Source organism: Hyla sarda, chromosome 10 (assembly GCF_029499605.1).
Source record: "Hyla sarda isolate aHylSar1 chromosome 10, aHylSar1.hap1, whole genome shotgun sequence".
Taxonomy (NCBI): domain Eukaryota; kingdom Metazoa; phylum Chordata; class Amphibia; order Anura; family Hylidae; genus Hyla; species Hyla sarda.
Window position 1 is genome coordinate 143074020 of NC_079198.1, and position 19945 is coordinate 143093964.

The following is a 19945-nucleotide window of genomic DNA, read 5'->3' on the forward strand; positions in this document are numbered from 1 at the left end:
TTATTATATATCACTGACTGTATCACACCCTTATTATTAGATATCACTGACTGTATCACACCCTTATTATATATCACTGACTGTATCACACCCTTATTATTATTAGATATCACTGACTGTATCACACCCTTATTATTATATATCACTGACTGTATTACACCCTTATTATTATTATATATCACTGACTGCATCACACCCTTATTATTATATATCACTGACTGTATTACACCCTTATTATTATTAGATATCACTGACTGTATCACACCCTTATTATTATATATCACTGACTGTATCACACCCTTATTATATATCACTGACTGTATCACACCCTTATTATTATTATATATCTGACTGTATTACACCCTTATTATTAGATATCACTGACTGTATCACACCCTTATTATTATATATCACTGACTGCATCACACCCTTATTATTATATATCACTGACTGTATTACACCCTTATTATTATATATCACTGACTGTATCACACACTTATTATTATATATCACTGACTGTATCACACCCTTATTATATATCACTGACTGTATCACACCCTTATTATTATATATCACTGACTGTATCACACCCTTATTATTATATATCACTGACTGTATCACACCCTTATTATTATATATCACTGACTGTATCACACCCTTATTATTATATATCACTGACTGTATTACACCCTTATTATTATTATATATCACTGACTGCATCACACCCTTATTATTATATATCACTGACTGTATTACACCCTTATTATTAGATATCACTGACTGTATCACACCCTTATTATTATATATCACTGACTGTATCACACCCTTATTATATATCACTGACTGTATCACACCCTTATTATTATATATCACTGACTGTATCACACCCTTATTATTATATATCACTGACTGTATTACACCCTTATTATTATTATATATCACTGACTGCATCACACCCTTATTATTATATATCACTGACTGTATTACACCCTTATTATTAGATATCACTGACTGTATCACACCCTTATTATTAGATATCACTGACTGTATCACACCCTTATTATTATATATCACTGACTGTATCACACCCTTATTATTATATATCACTGACTGTATCACATCCTTATTATTATATATCACTGACTGTATCACACCCTTATTATATATCACTGACTGCATCACACCCTTATTATTATATATCACTGACTGCATCACACCCTTATTATTATATATCACTGACTGTATCACACACTTATATATCACTGACTGCATCACACCCTTATTATATATCACTGACTGCATCACACCCTTATTATTATATATCACTGACTGTATCACACACTTATTATTATATATCACTGACTGTATCACACCCTTATTATTATATATCACTGACTGTATCACACCCTTATTATTATATATCACTGACTGTATCACACACTTATTATATATCACTGACTGTATCACACCCTTATTATTATATATCACTGACTGTATCACACCCTTATTATTATATATCACTGACTGTATCACACCCTTATTATATATCACTGACTGTATCACACACTTATTATTATATATCAATGACTGTATTACACCCTTATTATTATTATATATCACTGACTGTATCACACCCTTATTATTATATATCACTGACTGTATCACACCCTTATTATTATATATACTGACTGTATCACTCCCTTATTATTATTATATATCACTTACTGCATCACACCCTTATTATTATATATACTGACTGTATCACTCCCTTATTATTATATATACTGACTGTATCACTCCCTTATTATTATATATCACTGACTGCATCACACCCTTATTATTAGATATACTGACTGTATCACTCCCTTATTATTATATATCACTGATTGTATTACACCCTTATTATTATATATCACTGACTGCATCACACCCTTATTATTATATATCACTGATCTCATCACACCCTTATTATTATATATCACTGACTGTATCACACCCTTATTATTATTATATATCACTGACTGTATCACACACTTATTATTATATATCACTGACTGTATCACACCCTTATTATATATCAATGACTGTATCACACCCTTATTATTATATATCACTGACTGTATTACACCCTTATTATTATATATCACTGACTGTATCACACCCTTATTATATATCACTGACTGTATTACACCCTTATTATTATATATCACTGACTGTATTACACCCTTATTATTATATATCACTGACTGTATCACACCCTTATTATTATATATCACTGACTGTATCACACCCTTATTATTATATATCACTGACTGTATCACACCCTTATTATTATATATCACTGACTGTATCACACCCTTATTATTATTATATATCACTGACTGTATTACACCCTTATTATTATATATATCATTGACTTTATCACACCCTTATTATTATTATATATCACTGACTGTATCACACCCTTATTATTATATATCACTGACTGTATCACACCCTTATTATTATATATCACTGACTGTATCACACCCTTATTATTATATATCACTGACTGTATCACACCCTTATTATTATATATCACTGACTGTATCACACCCTTATTATTATATATACTGACTGTATCACTCCCTTATTATTATTATATATCACTTACTGCATCACACCCTTATTATTATATATACTGACTGTATCACTCCCTTATTATTATATATACTGACTGTATCACTCCCTTATTATTATATATCACTGACTGCATCACACCCTTATTATTATATATACTGACTGTATCACTCCCTTATTATTATATATCACTGATTGTATTACACCCTTATTATTATATATCACTGATTGCATCACACCCTTATTATTATATATCACTGACTGTATCACACCCTTATTATTATATATCACTGACTGTATCACACCCTTATTATTATTATATATCACTGACTGTATCACACACTTATTATTATATATCACTGACTGTATCACACCCTTATTATATATCACTGACTGTATCACACCCTTATTATTATATATCACTGACTGTATTACACCCTTATTATTATATATCACTGACTGTATCACACCCTTATTATATATCACTGACTGTATTACACCCTTATTATTATATATCACTGACTGTATTACACCCTTATTATTATATATCACTGACTGTATCACACCCTTATTATTATATATCACTGACTGTATTACACCCTTATTATTATATATATCATTGACTTTATCACACCCTTATTATTATTATATATCACTGACTGTATCACACCCTTATTATTATATATCACTGACTGTATCACACCCTTATTATTATATATCACTGACTGTATCACACCCTTATTATTATATATCACTGACTGTATCACACGCTTATTATATATCACTGACTGTATCACACCCTTATTATTATATATCACTGACTGTATCACACCCTTATTATTATATATCACTGACTGTATCACACCCTTATTATTATATATCACTGATTGTATTACACCCTTATTATTATATATATCATTGACTTTATCACACCCTTATTATTATTATATATCACTGACTGTATCACACCCTTATTATTATTATATATCACTGACTGTATCACACCCTTATTATTATTATATATCACTGACTGTATTGCACCCTTATTACTGATGTATCACTGATTGTATTCCACTTCTCTATAATATCTTTAATATACTGTAACAATTCTCATGCTCTTATCTTTGGTATAATACATCATTTTCTGGCCATGAATTAGCTGGGTCTCCACTTGGCGCTGTTCCCATGGATACCGTCACAGAAAAAAATTGCTTAATGAAGGTCAATTAATTTTTTTACAGCATTGCGTTATGTGCGCTGACCTTGCGCTTTATGAGGTGCAATACCTGATGAAATGCACGATACATATTGTTCTATAAAACTGTAAAATAAAGAATGACCTCTAAGAAATGTATTTGTGACTGTATCGGCGGGACCAATGCCAGATATAATAATACATTGCTACTGTATCAATCACCAGACACTAAGAGGTTTGTTGGGCGGATCAGCAAACACAGTGCCCAAAAGTCTTTAAGAGAGATAAAACTCCTTCATCCACTCACTAAGAAGAATATAACATAATTTATTGTATAATAGATAGAGAATAGATTTAGTATAATAACACAATAGATAATATAATAGATGAAGAAGAGATATAATACAATAACACAATAAATAATATAATAGATTGGGCCTTGGGATTCAAGTAACATGACGCGTTTTGGCCCGTGAAACCTTGGGATTCAAGTAACATGATGCATTTCGGCCCGTGGGGCCCACGGTGTCCAAATCAGCTCTAGTGAGCTGCCAGAATGAGATTTTTTGCATTTAAGATGCTGTAATCAACTTTGATCATGCCGTCTAAAGGGTTAATGCCAGATATCATCTGGAATGGCAATGTCCAGCGTTAGCCACAGGTCCTGACAGCTATCAGCAGCCATGATGAGCATCCCGCTATGACACACGCCCAGCTCCTGCGCTAGAAGATTTTGTATGTTTATTAAGGGGGTACTACCGTGCTGACAAATGATCCCCTATCTAAATGATAGGGGATAAGTTGCCTGATCGCGTGGGGTCCCGCCGCTGGGGACCCCCACAATTTCGCACGCAGCCCCCCCTGCTCTCATCAGGCCCCGGAGCGAACATCGCTCCGGGTCTGATGACTGCCGATCAAGGGCCCGGAGTATCGTGACGTCACGGCTCTGCCCCTATGTGACTTCACGCTCTTCCCCCTCAATGTAATTCTATGGCAGGGGGCGAGACAGCTGTCTCGCCCCTGCCATAGACTTGCATTGAGGGGGCGGAGCATGACATCACACTGGGGCGGAGCTGTGTCGTCACGATCACCGGCCCCGTCATCAGACCTGGAGCGGATGTTTGGGGCCTGATGAGAGCGGGGTGCTGCATGCGAGATCGCGGGGGTCCCCAGCGGCGGGACCCCACATGATCAGGCAACTTATCCCCTATCCTTTAGATAGGGGATAAGTTGTCAGCACGGTAGTACCCCTTTAACACTAAAAATGCTTTATAAAGTATCCCTTGTTGTTATTAGATGACTGTCAGTGTTATAATGCACAGGGAGGTATCGAAAGATGCCATGGTTTTTTCCAAGCGTTCCAAAAATTCTTCCTTTTTGGAAGTTAAACAGGATTGATGTCCCAAAATATAGAAGAAGAATTAGCTTTTGGATGGAAAGCCAAAATATTTGCATGGTTTATGTGTAGGCCTAGCTGGTAGTAGCAGGAGCACGAGTGATGGCCTGTGGTGGACTGGTGGTAGTTGTAGTAGTCAGCCGGCAGTGGTGGACTGGTGGTAGTTGTAGTAGTCATCCGACAGCCGGCAGTGGTGGACTGGTGGTAGTTGTAGTAGTCAGCCGACAGCCGGCAGTGGTGAACTGGTGGTAGTTGTAGTAGTCATCCGACAGCCGGCAGTGGTGGACTGGTGGTAGTTGTAGTAGTCATCCGACAGCCGGCAGTGGTGGACTGGTGGTAGTTGTAGTAGTCAGCCAGCAGTGGTGAACTGGTGGTAGTATAGTAGTCAGCCGACCACCGGTTGTGCAGGACTGGTGGTAGTTGTAGTAGTCAGCAGACAGCAGGCTGTCAGGGATTGGTGGTAGTTGCAGTAACCAGCGGACAGCAGGCAGTGGTGGACTAGTGGTCGCTGTAGCCATTAAGGGTGGTAGTAGTACAATCTAATCAATGGCATCTGGACAGAAGGCTTAAATTCATCACTGATCCATGGCTGATTGTCAGGTGTGTTCTCCAGATCAGATAGACATGAGTCTCCATTGAGACTCTGGCAGCCATCTTTAGATGTGCTTTAAGTATATGCATGCAAAAATCAACTCATAATTCTAAAATAATAAATGTTATTAAATTGAATGTAAAAAAGTCCATGCAAACATATGTGAATTGTCAGTGACCTCACATATATATATTTTATATTCACACTTCATACCACTAGCTACACACAGTACCATCCATGAAACTCATGATAAGACCAAGCTATTGTAAGACTGACAGAATAGCACATGATGTTATTATTCTATTGTTCCTCGTAAATATTCCTTGCATTTTATATTCTTAAAGGGGTACTCCCATGGAAAACTTTTTTTTTAATCAACTGGTGCCAAAAAGTTAAACAGATTTGTAAATCACTTCTATTAAAAAATCTTAATCTTTCCAGTACTTTTTAGGGACTGTATGCTACAAAGGAAATGGTTTTCTTTTTGGAACACAGAGCTGTCTGCTGACATCACGAGCACAGTGCTCTCTGCTGATATCTCTGTCCATTTTAGGAACTGTCCAGAGCAGCATATGTTTGCTATGGGGATTTTCTCCTGCTCTGGATAGTTCCTAAAATGGACAAAGATGTCAGCAGAGAGCACTGTGGTCATGATGTCAGCAGAGAGCTCTGTGTCCCAAAAATAAAACCATTTCCTCTGTAGTATTCAGCAGCTAATAAGTACTGGAAGGATTAAGATTTTTTAATAGAAGTAATTTACAAATCTGTTTAACTTTCTGCCACCAGTTGATTTAAAAAAAAAAAAAAAGTTTTCCACAGGAGGACCCCCTTAAGTATAGCATAAGGGAATCCATTTTGGGTGGATCTGAAATATTTACACAGATTCAGCTCGTTGAATGTAACTGTAACACAATAACAAGTTGTTGCTCTCAGAACATCATATCAGCTATTGTTTTTCTTTTTTCTATGGGTCCGAGCTAGAAATGTCCTTCATAGTCAGACAGTAAACAGAACGTGTTGACACTTTTCTATGGAGGTCACATTCCTCATCATTTTTCATATATTTTTGGTATAAAACCAACTCTATTGTTAAAAGTTTTATACCAGAGGGCATTGCTGATAGAAAGCCTAATTTATAATAGCATCTCCAAACCACATAAGTGGGAGATCTTTAGGTATCAGGTGGTAATATGGGATAATATAGTCTTCTAGAAAAGAGAGGGGCCCTATGAGAGCTCAGAAAACATCAGAAGGTAACATGGGATAATAAGCCTTCTTAAAAAAAGAGATTTTCTTTTGGCTCCTGGAAAGGAGAGGCCATAAACAGCCAGATCCACGGCTTTCAGATGCTGCCCTATATGTGATACGTTGGTACGGAAACTATATAATGACTACCTGAGATGAAACCTTTCCTATGTGTAGAAGTCATATCTCACATGTAACATACAAATGTTTCTTATTTCATTAAGATCATTTCAATATCTGTTTATTGCTAAACTGGTGAACAGATCTTTTCCTAATCTCCAGGTTGAGATTATAAAGTTTTATTATATGGAGTGCTCTCCCTTCTTCTGCAGAGAACGGGGTGTGCTCAATGCATGTCATATAATGTATGTAGCATAGTCTTATCCTTCAAGATCTAATTGATATAAGAAAAATATATCTACAAACATATTTAAGTATTTCCTCCAAATTTTGCAAGAAGATAGATTATAAATCTTGTACTGTACCTAGCACTGTACTACCAGTTTTGTGTGGTTAGTTAGAAGTGGGCAGAGTGTTTACAGTCATGGCCATAAATGTTGGCACCTCTGAAATTTTTAAAGAAAATGAAATATTTCTCACAGAAAGGATTGCAGTAACACATGTTTTGCTATACACATGTTTATTCCCTTTGTGTGTATTGGAACTAAACCAAAAAAAGGGAGGAAAAAAAGCAAATTGTACATAATGTCATTATGTCACACCAAACTCCAAAAATGGGCTGGACAAAATTATTGGCACCCTTAACTTAATATTTGGTTGTACAACCTTTGGAAAAAATAAGTGAAATCAGTAGCTTCCTATAACCATCAATAAGCTTCTTACACCTCTCAGCCGGAACGTTGGACCACTCTTCCTATAACAATCAATAAGCTTCTTACACCTCTCAGCCGAAATGTTGGACCACTCTTCCTTTACAAACTGCTCCAGGTCTCTCTTATTGGAAAGCGCCTTTTGCCAACAGCAATTTTAAGATCTCTCCACAAGTGATCAATGAGATTTAGATCTGGACTCATTGCTGCCACTTCAGAACTCTCCAGCACTTTGTTGGCATCCATTTCTGGGGCTTTCTGACATATGTTTGGGGTCATTTTCCTGCTGGAAGACCCAAGATCTCGGATGCAAACCCAGCTTTCTGACACTAGACTCTACAGTGTGACCCAAAATCCGTTGGTAATCCTCAGATTTCATGATGTCTTGTACACATTCAAGGCCCCCAGTGCCAGAGGCAGCAAAACAACCCCAAACATCATTGATGTCCACCATATTTCACTGTAGGTACTGTGTTCTTTTCTTTGTAGGCCTCATACCGTTTTCAGTAAACAGTAGAATGATGGGCTTTACCAAAAAGCTCTATCTTGGTCTCATCTGTCCGAAAGACTCAAGCTCATTTTGGCTAAATGTAGTCTTGCTTTTTTATGTCTCTGTGTCAGCAGTGGGGTCCTCCTGGGTCTCCTCCATAGTGGGGTCCTCCTGGGTCTCCTCCATAGTGGGGTCCTCCTGGGTCTCCTCCATAGTGGGGTCCTCCTGGGTCTCCTCCATAGCGTTTCATTTCATTTAAATGTGGACGGATAGTTCGCGCTGACACTGATGCTCCCTGAGCCTGCAGGACAGCTTGAATATCTTTGGAACTTGTTTGGGGCTGCTTATCCACCATCCGGACTATCCTGCATTGACACCTTTCATCAATTTTTCTCTTCCGTCCACGCCCAGGGAGATTAGCTACAGTGCCATGGGTTGTAAACTTCTTGATAATGTTGCGCACTGTGGACAAAGGCAAATCTAGATCTCTGGAGATGGACTTGTAACCTTGAGATTGTTGATATTTTTCCAAAATTTTGGTTCTCAAGTCCTCAGACAGTTCTCTTCTCCTCTTTCTGTTGTCCATGCTTAGTGTGGCACACACAGACACACAATGCAAAGACTAATTGAACTTCTCTCCTTTTTATCTGCTTTCATGTGTGATTTTTTTGTTGTCCACACCTGTTACTTGCCCCAGGTGAGTATAAAGGAACATCACATGCTTGAAATTATCTTATTTTTAAAGGGTGCCAATAATTTTGTCCAGACCATTTTTGGAGTTTGGTGACATTATGTCCAATTTGCTTTTTTTCCTTCCTGTTTTTGGTTTAGTTCCAATACACACAAAGGGAATAAACATGTGTATAGCAAAACCTGTGTTACTGCAATCCTTTCCTGTGAGGAATACTTCATTTTATAGAAACATTTCAGGGGTGCCAACATTTACGGCCATGACTGTATGTAAGTCACTTCTGTTTTTATATATAGAGATTTGGTATTTGTATATCATTAGTTGTGATGTTCTCTTTTATAGTAATGCCATGTATATGATATTGCCCTAACCAAACTGATGTCATATTGTGACATAGATTCCAACTTCTGCATATTTGTAGATCTACTGTAATATAGGCTTATAATGCTTTATGATGGTCTATTCACACGTACAGTATTCTGTGCAGATTTTCTGCTGCAGATTTCAATGTAAACTGAACACAGCTTGAAATCCTGCGCTTCAAATCTGAGCAGAATACTGTACGTGTGAATAGACCCTTAATGTTCTGCATATGTTTATATCTCTTTCAGAGTAATACAATGTGAATAATATTGAACTATCCATTGTAACTACCGTATTTTTTTCGCCATATAAGACGCTCCGGCATATAAAACGCACCTAATTTTTTAGGTTAAAAATCTAGAAAAAAAGATTCTGAACCAAATACAATGTAAAGTATAGGACAGTGATCTTCAACCTCCGGACCTTCAGATGTTGCAAAACTACAACTCCCAGCATGCCCGGACAGCCGATGATTATCATTCTTATATTTTCTACATTTGTTCCTGTTTTATATTGACTTATTTATAAAATGATTGTGCAGTTTGGTTTCAGAATAACGTGTCATTCACATTGTACTGTAATTCCGATCTATTAGGTGACACGTACAGCAGCCAGTGTTCCTCTCAGAAGTCTTAGGAGAGAAGCTGCGGAGATGTCTTGGCAATGTGACATCTGTTGGCAATTACGCCATTATCATCCTTTCTGCGGCTCCAGCTTCCTGTTCTTCCTGCTTCCTGTTGCTTGTCTGTTGTTTACTTCTATGTGCGGAGCAGGAGAATCTGTATTATCTGGATAATCTCTCCTGCGCCTCCTCCTCCGCCCCTCATTTTTTTTTGTTCTCTTCACCAGCTCCTATGGCTTCATCTTACTCCAGTCTGATCCCTCAACTCCTCTGACCACTGATTATCTCCTGCTCCTTTTACCACTTATTGTTTCCTGATCCTATGACCCCTGATTGTTTCCTGATTCTATGACCCCTGATTTTTTCCTGCTCCTCTGACCCCTGATTGTTTCCGGATTCTATGACCCCTGATTGTTTCCTGCTCCTCTGACCCCTGATTGTTTCCTGCTCCTCTCACCACTCATTATTTCCTGATCCTCTGACCCCTGATTGTTCCCTTATCCTCTGACCACTCCTTGTTTCCGGATCCTCTGACCACTAATTGTTTCCTGATCCTCTGACTATTCATTGTTTCTTGCTCTTCTGACCACTCATTGTTTCCTGATCTTCTGACTACTCATTGTTTCCTGCTCCTCTGGCCACTCTTTGTTTCCTGATTCTATGACCCCTGATTGTTTCCTGCTCCTCTGATCACTCATTGTTTCCGGATATTCTGACCACTCATTGTTTCTGGATCCTCTGACCACTCATTGTTTCTGGATCCTCTGACCCCTGATTGTTTCCTGGTCCTCTGACCACTCATTGTTTCCTGCTCCTCTGGCCACTCTTTGTTTCCTGATTCTATGACCCCTGATTGTTTCCTGCACCTCTGATCACTCATTGTTTCTGGATCCTCTGACCACTCCTTGTTTTCGAATCCTCTGACCACTAATTGTTTCCTGCTCCTCTGACTACTCATTGTTTCTGGCTCTTCTGACCACTCATTGTTTCCTGCTCCTCTGGCCACTCTTTGTTTCCTGATTCTCTGACCGCTGTTTGATTCTGTGATCCTCTGACCACTCATTGTTTCCTGATCATCCGAGCACTCATGGTTTTCTGATCCTCCGACGTCTATCAGAATAAAAGATTATCACATGACCAAAAGTTAAGTCTCAATGAAAAGAACAGCTCAGATTGAACCTATTTTGGTCCAAGTTTCCCCCACAAAAAAACAGAATGTAAATTTTCAGAGAATTATTTTGACTGAGTTGCCCATACAGGAGCAGGGACTTGTGTCAAAGATGGTAGTCCCTGTTCCTGTACACTGAGCTGCCAGGCATATACTGTAAATGTGTTACATTTTGCTTCTAATTCCATAAAAGTGTTAACATTCAGAGAAAAAAACTTTTGTCTTTTGTTCCCTAGTAGTGTTATACAAACTTCTCCTTTTTTGTTGAAGAACTATAGGCCTTCCAGATATTATGAGCAAACCGCAGTCTATAATTACTGTAACGTTATGTTTATTCATGTTTGTGAAAATACTGCAATTTCCAATAAAAAGCTCCACAGGTAGTCTGCGAGAACACTGTTGAGGAAAACGATAATTTATTTTTCCCTACAGTATTTTTGCAAAATCAAAGAGCTCATTTAAGGAAAGTAGAATGAAAGAAAACGAAATGGATTGGAGAGAAGAAAATCCCAGATGTATCTGAATTTGTGGATGAGATACTTTGTATCATTGTATAAATGAAGTTGCTTTAGAAGAACATGTAAGGTTTTTTTTTAATTGTTTTTCTCTTACAAAATCCCTAACTCTTATTCTCATTCAATGACACCACATGAGGGCTTGTTTTTATGCAGGACTAATTGTGCAACATTCTTAAAAAGTACCTGTCATAAGCTTGATACATTTTTAATCCTCCCAGTTTGCTCCCCCCCCCCCCCCCCCCATCATGTAGGGAATAAAAACCCACAAAGAAAACTACACAACACTCCTAGTAAATCGGGGCCATTGTCTTAAAATTTTTTGCTTTTTTACTCCCTAAAATGTGAGCGTCAAATTCATAATTGTGGATCCAACAGGCACACCTCCAAAGAAAATGACAGGATCAAGCAGGCAGCGGGACTCTTCTCAGTAAAAAAAAAAAAAAAAAAAAAAGGTTTATTACCTATAATGCAATGTTTTTCACGGCAACTTCGCTTCATCATGATGCCTGATTAATTGGAGTTGCTGCAAAACACGTTGCATTATAGGTAATAAACCTTTTTGTACTGAGAAGAGTCCCAGTGCCTGCTTGATCCTGTCGTTTTCCTTGGAAGTTTGTCTGTCCATTTTAGGAACTGTCCAGAGCAGCAAATGCTTGCTATGGGGATTTTCTCCTGCTCTGGACAGTTCCTAAAATGGACAGAGATGTCAACAGAGAGCACTGAGGTCATGATGTCAGCAGAGAGCTCTGTGTTCCAAAATGAAAACCATTTCCTCTGTAGTATTCAGCAGCTAATTAGTACTTTAAGGATTAAGATTTTTTTTAATAGAAGTAATTTACAAATCTGTTTAACTTTCTGGCACCGGTTGATTTAAAAAAGAAAAGTTTTCCACCGGAATACCCCTTTAATGGTGTAAACAAAACTCAATGCTGTAACATTATTTTATATTTAAGTGGCACTATTGCATTAGAAATAGTAACACAGCCTATGAATACATTAGCCTTTTAGGAGAAAATCCCTCTTGTGGAAACAACACATATGGGGGAGGTGCTCTTATGCAGAATACTGTCCAAGTGAATTCCGATAAACGTATAGCAAAAAAGATGGCATTGGCACTTTTTTTTAAAACATAACCTTTATTTCTTCATTAAAATCATGCCCGCTGGTGCTAAAGGAGCGACTCCAGGCGGATCCATAAAAGCAACAGCCTGTTTCATGGATTTATGGCTTCTAGAAGCTGAAAATCCGTGAAACAGGCTGTTGCTTTTCTTGACTCTGCCTGGAGTCGTTCCTTTCCCACCTGCAGGTGGGATTTTAATAAAGAAATAAAGTGTATGTTTTTAAGAAAACAAGTGCCAATTTTATATGTCAAGGAATAACCTAAAGATGCCAGCCCCAAATTTGGGCAAGACAAGGGTAAATTTTCATAGATAAAATTTTAAAAAATTCAGTTATTGTAAAAAAAAACTAAGAAAAAAAAATACAAAAACAGATCGTCATGTCCCTAATGGTGCTAACTGGACTTATCAAAAGGTCAAAGAGAGGCCCATAATTCAACTCTACCGTACCATGTTTACACTATACATCTCATACATGCTCCCATTTATTCACTTATAACAATGAGTGAAAATTGAGTAGAAGTCATCCTTACCAATTTTTCAAGACGAGTGTTGTTATCAAGGCAGCAATGACCATGATAAGGGAGACAGTGATGGTAATAATCTGGTGTACTGCCAGACCTGTACAGAGAAGCAGAGACAGAAGCAAAAGCCATATGATATATGAGCAAAAAAACTAAAGTCAATAACAAGTAATCATAAAGTAGCAGGAAATGCAATTGTGAAAAAGCTCTAATAGGGTCCCTAGAATTCATGGGGTTCCTTTGAGAGTGGTCCATGTTGGTGTTGCAGGTCAATAAGGATTGTCTGGCCTTTATAATGGATTTGTTGGCAACATGTTGGTTCGGAGATCAATGACACCAGATGTATACGGCATACAATATATCACCATGAATAAACCTGCACATATTTACATATAGATATAAACAGAGATATGAGCAAACCAGATTCAGTCCAAATCTCACCAAAAAAACAAACAAACAATAAAATGTTGTTAGAATGCTGGAATGCAAACTTTTTATCAATAGTTTTGGACAAATCTCTCATAAACAAGAAGGCACTCCTGTTAAATGTTAACGATTTCTATATGCTTTCCATAGAAACATGATGCTGGGAGTTGTAGTTTTGCAACAGCTGGAGGCACACTGGTTGGAAAATATTGAGTTAGATAACAGAACCTAACTGAAGGTTTTCCAACCAGTGTGCCTCCAGCTGTTGCAAAACTACAACTCCCAGCCTGCATGGTCTGTCAGTACATGCTGGGAGTTGTAGTTTTGAAACAGCTGGAGGTTTGCCCCCCCATGTGAATGTACAGGGTACATTCACACGGGAAGGCTTACAGTAAGTTTTCTGCTTCAAGTATGAGCTGCGGCAAATTTTTCGCCGCAGCGCAAACTCCTAGCAGGGAACTCATTGTAAACCGCCGTCAGTGTGAATGTACCCTAAAAACACTACACTACACTAACACATAATAAATGGTAAAACACTACATATACACCCCCTTACACTGTCCCCCCAATAAAAATTGAAAACGTTTTGTACATCAGTGTTTCCAAAACGGAGCCTCCAGCTGTTGCAAAATAACAACTCCCAGCATTTCCGGACAGCCACTGACTGTCCAGGCATGCTGGGAGTTTAGCAACAGCTGGAGGCACCCTGTTTGGGAATCACTGGCGTAGAATACCCCTATGTCCACCCCTATGCAATCCCTAATTTAGTCCTCAAATGCGCATGGCGCTCTCTCACTTCGGAGCCCTTTCGTATTTTAAGGAAACAGTTTAGGGCCACATATGGGGTATTTCCGTACTTTGGAGAAATTACACTACAAATTTTGGGGGGCTTTTTCTCCTTTTACCCCTTATGAAAAGGAAAAGTTGGGGTCTACACCAGCCTGTTAGTGTAAAAAAAAATTTTTTTTGCATTAACAAGCTGGTGTTGCCCTTTACTTTTCATTTTCACAAGAGGTAAAAGGAAAAAATGACCCCCAAAATTTGTAACACAATTTCTCCTAAGTACGGAAATACCCCATATGTGGGCGCAAAATGCTCTGCGGGCGCACAACAAGGCTCAGGAGTGAGAGCACACTATGTACATTTGAAGCCTAAATTGGTGATTTGCACAGGGGTGGCTGATTTTACAGAGGAAAATTAAAATCTAAGATATAAACTTATACCTCAAGGACTTCACCAACCATGGTGCATAATGATGGGAGTGGAAATAAATATTAATATAATAGCGTCAATATAAAATGTTTAATCAAATATAAAATGTAATATACAATCAATAATTTTACACATAGACTGGCACTTTGCAAGATATTCTCACTGGGCCCAAGTGAGATATCAAATAAACAAAAAATGCTGATTTGTAAAAATCGGAATATAGTCCTGTACTCCGGTACAGAAATCCATTGATCAGGAAACACTAAGGAAGTCCCGTTAGTTGGTAAAAATATATGTGAGTCAATCTCCAGAAGAATGGTATATACAATTATTGTTTCTCACCACTGCTAGATGTCAGTCACTGGCGGCTGTATTGTCCTCCACCGTATGTCACGGTCTCATGCTGCTCTCGTCCCCCCGATGGCAGGGGGGCACGACGGTCTCGTACTGCACTCGCAACCCCGGTGGCAGGGGGCGCGACGCGATGTTCCGTACCGCTGGCTGCGGCAGCTCTCCGGCTACTTCGTGATGATAGAATGTCCACACTACGGCAAGAGTGGCAGTGAGCACGGGAGCGGTGGTGAGTCCAGGAGCAGCGTCCCTCGTGGAGACCTAGACTGCGGGAGGTAGTTGGAAGTGGATTGCCGCCTGGCAGGGCGGGATAAAGCTGGATTAACTCCTCTGTTTCCAGGACTTCCAAGGTGAAGTGAGGACAGTGATTGTGTCAGTGTGAATGGCACCATTCACACTGACACAATCAGTGACCCCATTTTGGAAACGACACCCTCACGGAATGTAACAAGGGGTATAGTGCGCCTTAAAACCCCACAGGTGTTTGACAAATTTTCTTTAAAGTTGGATGGGAAAATGAAAAAAAAAATTTTTTTTCACTAAAATGCTGGTGTTACCCTAAATTTTTCATTTTCATAAGGGAAAATAGGAAAAAAGCCCCCCTAAATTTGTAACCCAATTTCTTCTGAGTAAGAAAATACCCCAAATGTGGATGTAAAGTGCTCGGCGGGCGAACTACATTGCTCAGAAGAGAGGGAGCGCCATTGGGATTTTGAAGAGAAAATGTGTTCAGAATTGAAGGCCACGTGTGTTTACAAAGCCCCCATAGTGCCAGAACAATAGACCCCCCAACATGTGACCCCATTTTGGAAACTACACCCCTCACATAATGTAATAAGGGGTACAGTGAGCATTTACACCCCACAGGTGTCTGACAGATTTTTGGAACAGTGGTCCGTGAAAATGAAAAATTACATTTTTCATTTGCTCAGCCCACTGTTCCAAAGATCTGTTAAATGCCAGTAGGATTTAAATATTCACTGCACCCCTTATTAAATTCTGTGAGGGGTGTAGTTTCCAAAATGGGGTCACATGTGGGGGGGTCCACTGTTCTGTCACCACGAGGGGCTTTGTAAACGCACATGGCCCCTGACTACCATTCCAAACAAATTCACTCTTCAAAAGCTCAATGGCGCTCCTCCTCTTCTGAGTATTGTAGTTTGACCGCAGGGCACTTGACGTCCACACATGGGGTATTTCCATACTCAGAAGAAATGGGGTTACAAATTTTGGGGGGGTATTTTCTGCTATTAACCCTTGCAAAAATGTGAAATTTGGGGGAAACACACATTTTAGTGAAAAAAAATTTTTTTTTTACATATGCAAAAGTCGTGAAACCCCTGTGGGGTATTAAGGCTCACTTTATTCCTTGTTACATTCTTAAAGGGGTCTAGTTTCCAAAATGGTATGCCATGTGTTTTTTTTTTTGCTGTTCTGGCACCATAGGGGCTTCCTAAATGCAACATGCCCCCCGACTAAAATTTGCTCTCCAAAAGCCAAATATGACTCCTTCTCTTCTGAGCATTGTAGTTCGCCTGTAGTGCACTTCAGATCAACTTATGGGGTACCTCCATACTCAGAAGAGATGGGGTTACAAATTTTGGGGGGTATTTTCTGCTATTAACCCTTGCAAAAATGGAAAATTTGGGGGGAAACACACATTTTAGTGACTTTTTAATTTTTTTTTACATATGCAAAAGTCGTGAAACACCTGTGGGGTATTAAGGCTCACTTAATTCCTTGTTACGTTCCTCAAGGGGTCTAGTTTCCAAAACAGTAGGCCATGTGTTTTTTTTTGCTGTTCTGGCACCATAGGGGTTTCCTAAGTTCAACATGCCCCCCAAAAACCATTTCAGAAAAACGTACTCTCCAAAATCCCCTTGTCGCTCCTTCCCTTCTGAGCCCTCTACTGAGCCCGCCGAACACTTCACATAGACATATGAGGTATGTGCTTACTCGAGAGAAATTGGGCTACAAAAACAAGTATACATTTTCTCCTTTTACCCCTTGTAAAAATTCAAAAATTGGGTCTACAAGAACATGCAAGTGTAAAAAATGAAGAGTGTGAATTTTCTCCTTCACTTTGCTGCTATTCCTGTGAAACACTTAAAGGGTTAAAACACTGACTGAATGTCATTTTGAATACTTGGGGGGGGGGGCAGTTTTTATAATGGGGTCTTTTATGGGGTATTTCTAATATGAAGACCCTTCAAATCCACTTCAAACCTGAACTGGTCCCTGAAAAATAGTGAGTTTAAAAATTTTGTGAAAAATTGGAAAATTGCTGCTGAACTTTGAAGCCCTCTGGTGTCTTCCAACAGTAAAAACTCGTCAATTTTATGATGCAAACATAAAGTGGACATATTGTATATGTGAATCAAAAAAAAATTATTTGGAATATCCATTTTCCTTACAAGCAGAGAGCTTCAAAGTTAGAAAAATGCAAAATTTTCTATTTTTTCATCAAATTTTTGGATTTTTCACCAAGAAAGGATGCATGTTACCACTAAAATTTACCACCATGTTAAAGTAGAATATGTCACGAAAAAACAAACTCGGAATCAGAATGATAACTAAAAGCATTCCAGAGTTATTAATGTTTAAAGTGACAGTGGTCAGATGTGCAAAAAACGCTCTGGTCCTAAGGTGTAAAATGGCCTGGTCCTTAAAGGGTTAAAGGGGTACTCCGCCCCTAGACATGTAGATCCCCTATCCAAACGACAGGGAATAAGATGTCTGATCTCAGGGATCCCGCCGCTGGGCACCCCCTTGATCTCTGTGCTGCACTTAGAGTTCGTCTAGAGCAGTGGTCTTCAACCTGCAGACCTCCAGATGTTGCAAAACTACAACTCCTAGCATGCCTGGACAGCCGTTGGCTGTCCGGGCATGCTGGGAGTTGTAGTTTTGCAACATCTGGAGGTCCGCAGGTTGAAGAGCACTGGTCTAGAGCGTCAGGTTCAGGGCCGGAGGCTCGTGACATCACGGCCGCATCCTGCTCATGGTGTCATGGCCACGCCCCCTCAATGCAAGTGTATGGGAGGGGCGTGACGGCATTGAGGGGGCATGGCCATGACGTCACAAGCCTCGGCCCCGCATCGCCAGTCTTCCGGCACAGAGCGAATTTCACTCCGCGCACCGGATGTCTGGGGTGTCGCAGCCGAAATCAAGGGGGTCCCCAGTTGTGGGACCCCAGTGATTAGACATCTTATCCCCTATCCTTTGTATAGTGGATTAGATGTCTAGGGGTAGAGTACCCTAAATTCGGTTCCACAAAGCTTTCATCTGAATTTTTTCAAGATTTTTGTGGAATTTTGGCAGAATTTTGGCAGATGTGCTCAAAACACAAAATTCAATGCCCGCCCGCAATTCCTCGAAATTTAAAGACAGGTCTTTACATTTTGAGAAAATGTGTCTGTGTAAACAGGACAGCGGAATCCTATTGAACATAATGGACAATGATTTGCAGCGGAATTTCCGGCTGAACCATTCTGTGGATTCCGTGTGAACATCGCCTTACTGTGAAGCAGCTTAACATGTTAAGGACGGCGGGCATATCCATACGGCCCCGTTTTTAAGTCCTTAAGGACTGAGGGCGTATGGGTACGCCCGTGGGAATTCCGTCCCCACCGTTAGCCGGTTGGGGACCGGACCAGAATGCCTGCTGAAATCATTCAGCAGGCATCCCAGCACATCACCGAGGGGGGTCCTGAGACCCTCCCATGTCGGCGATCGGAGAAAATTGCATATCAATTCAGACATGCAATTTTCTCCAATTCCGGGCTGATTGGGTCTTTGGTGACCCGATCACCCGGAAAATAGGGATGATCAGAGTTGTCAGGGACAGCCCTGATCAGCCTAAGGGATAGGAGTGAGGTCGCAGTGCTGCGATCTCCTCCTATCCCCTGCCAATAGTCAGAACTGATTCTGACCAATGGCAGCGCAGGACAGGGGGTTGCCATGGAAACCCCCCGTTCTCCCCACCCCAGGATGTCAGGCAGAAAGTGGGGAGAAGATGGAGGCCTGTACCTGAGGAGAAGATGTGTGAGGCCCGGCGATCGTCGCAGATATCCACCGGAGATCACGGCTCAGGTAGGGAATCGACGGTGGGGGGAGAAATGAAAGTGAAAGTAAAGTGATCTTTACTGTGGCAACCACTAGGAAGGCCGGACTGCAACTCCGGGCTGTCCGGGCATGCTGAGAGTTGTAGTTTTGCAACATCTGGAGGGTCACAGTTTGGTGACCACTGTTACAGTGGTGCCCAAACGGTAGCCCTCCAGATGTTGCCAAACTACAACTCTCAGCATGCCTTGACTGCCCAGGCATGCTGGGAGTTGTAGTTCTGTAACATCTGTCCCTTCAGATTTTGCAATTTTCATGACATTTTTGAAAATTGCTGCTCTACTTTGAAGCCCTCTAATTTAAAAAAAAAAAATGGAATATCCATTTTCCTTACAAGCAGAGAGCTTCAAAGTTAGAAAAATGCAACATTTTCAAAATTTTCATGAAATTTTGGTATTTTTCACCAAGAAAGGATGCAAGTAACGCCGAAAATTTGTCATGAAAAAACAATCTCAGAATCAGAATA

General features: G+C 39.6%; 1 protein-coding gene across 5 annotated transcripts in view; it reads right to left on the bottom strand.

Annotated features, from left to right (window-relative positions):
• Positions 1-19945, bottom strand: part of AJAP1 (adherens junctions associated protein 1) — a 325555-nt gene that overhangs the window by 76236 nt on the left and 229374 nt on the right. For all 5 annotated transcript variants that reach the window (XM_056544512.1, XM_056544511.1, XM_056544508.1 and 2 more), the window contains exon 3: positions 13381-13468. In XM_056544512.1, the coding sequence (XP_056400487.1) occupies positions 13381-13468 (88 nt within the window). The remainder of the gene's footprint in view (positions 1-13380; positions 13469-19945) is intronic.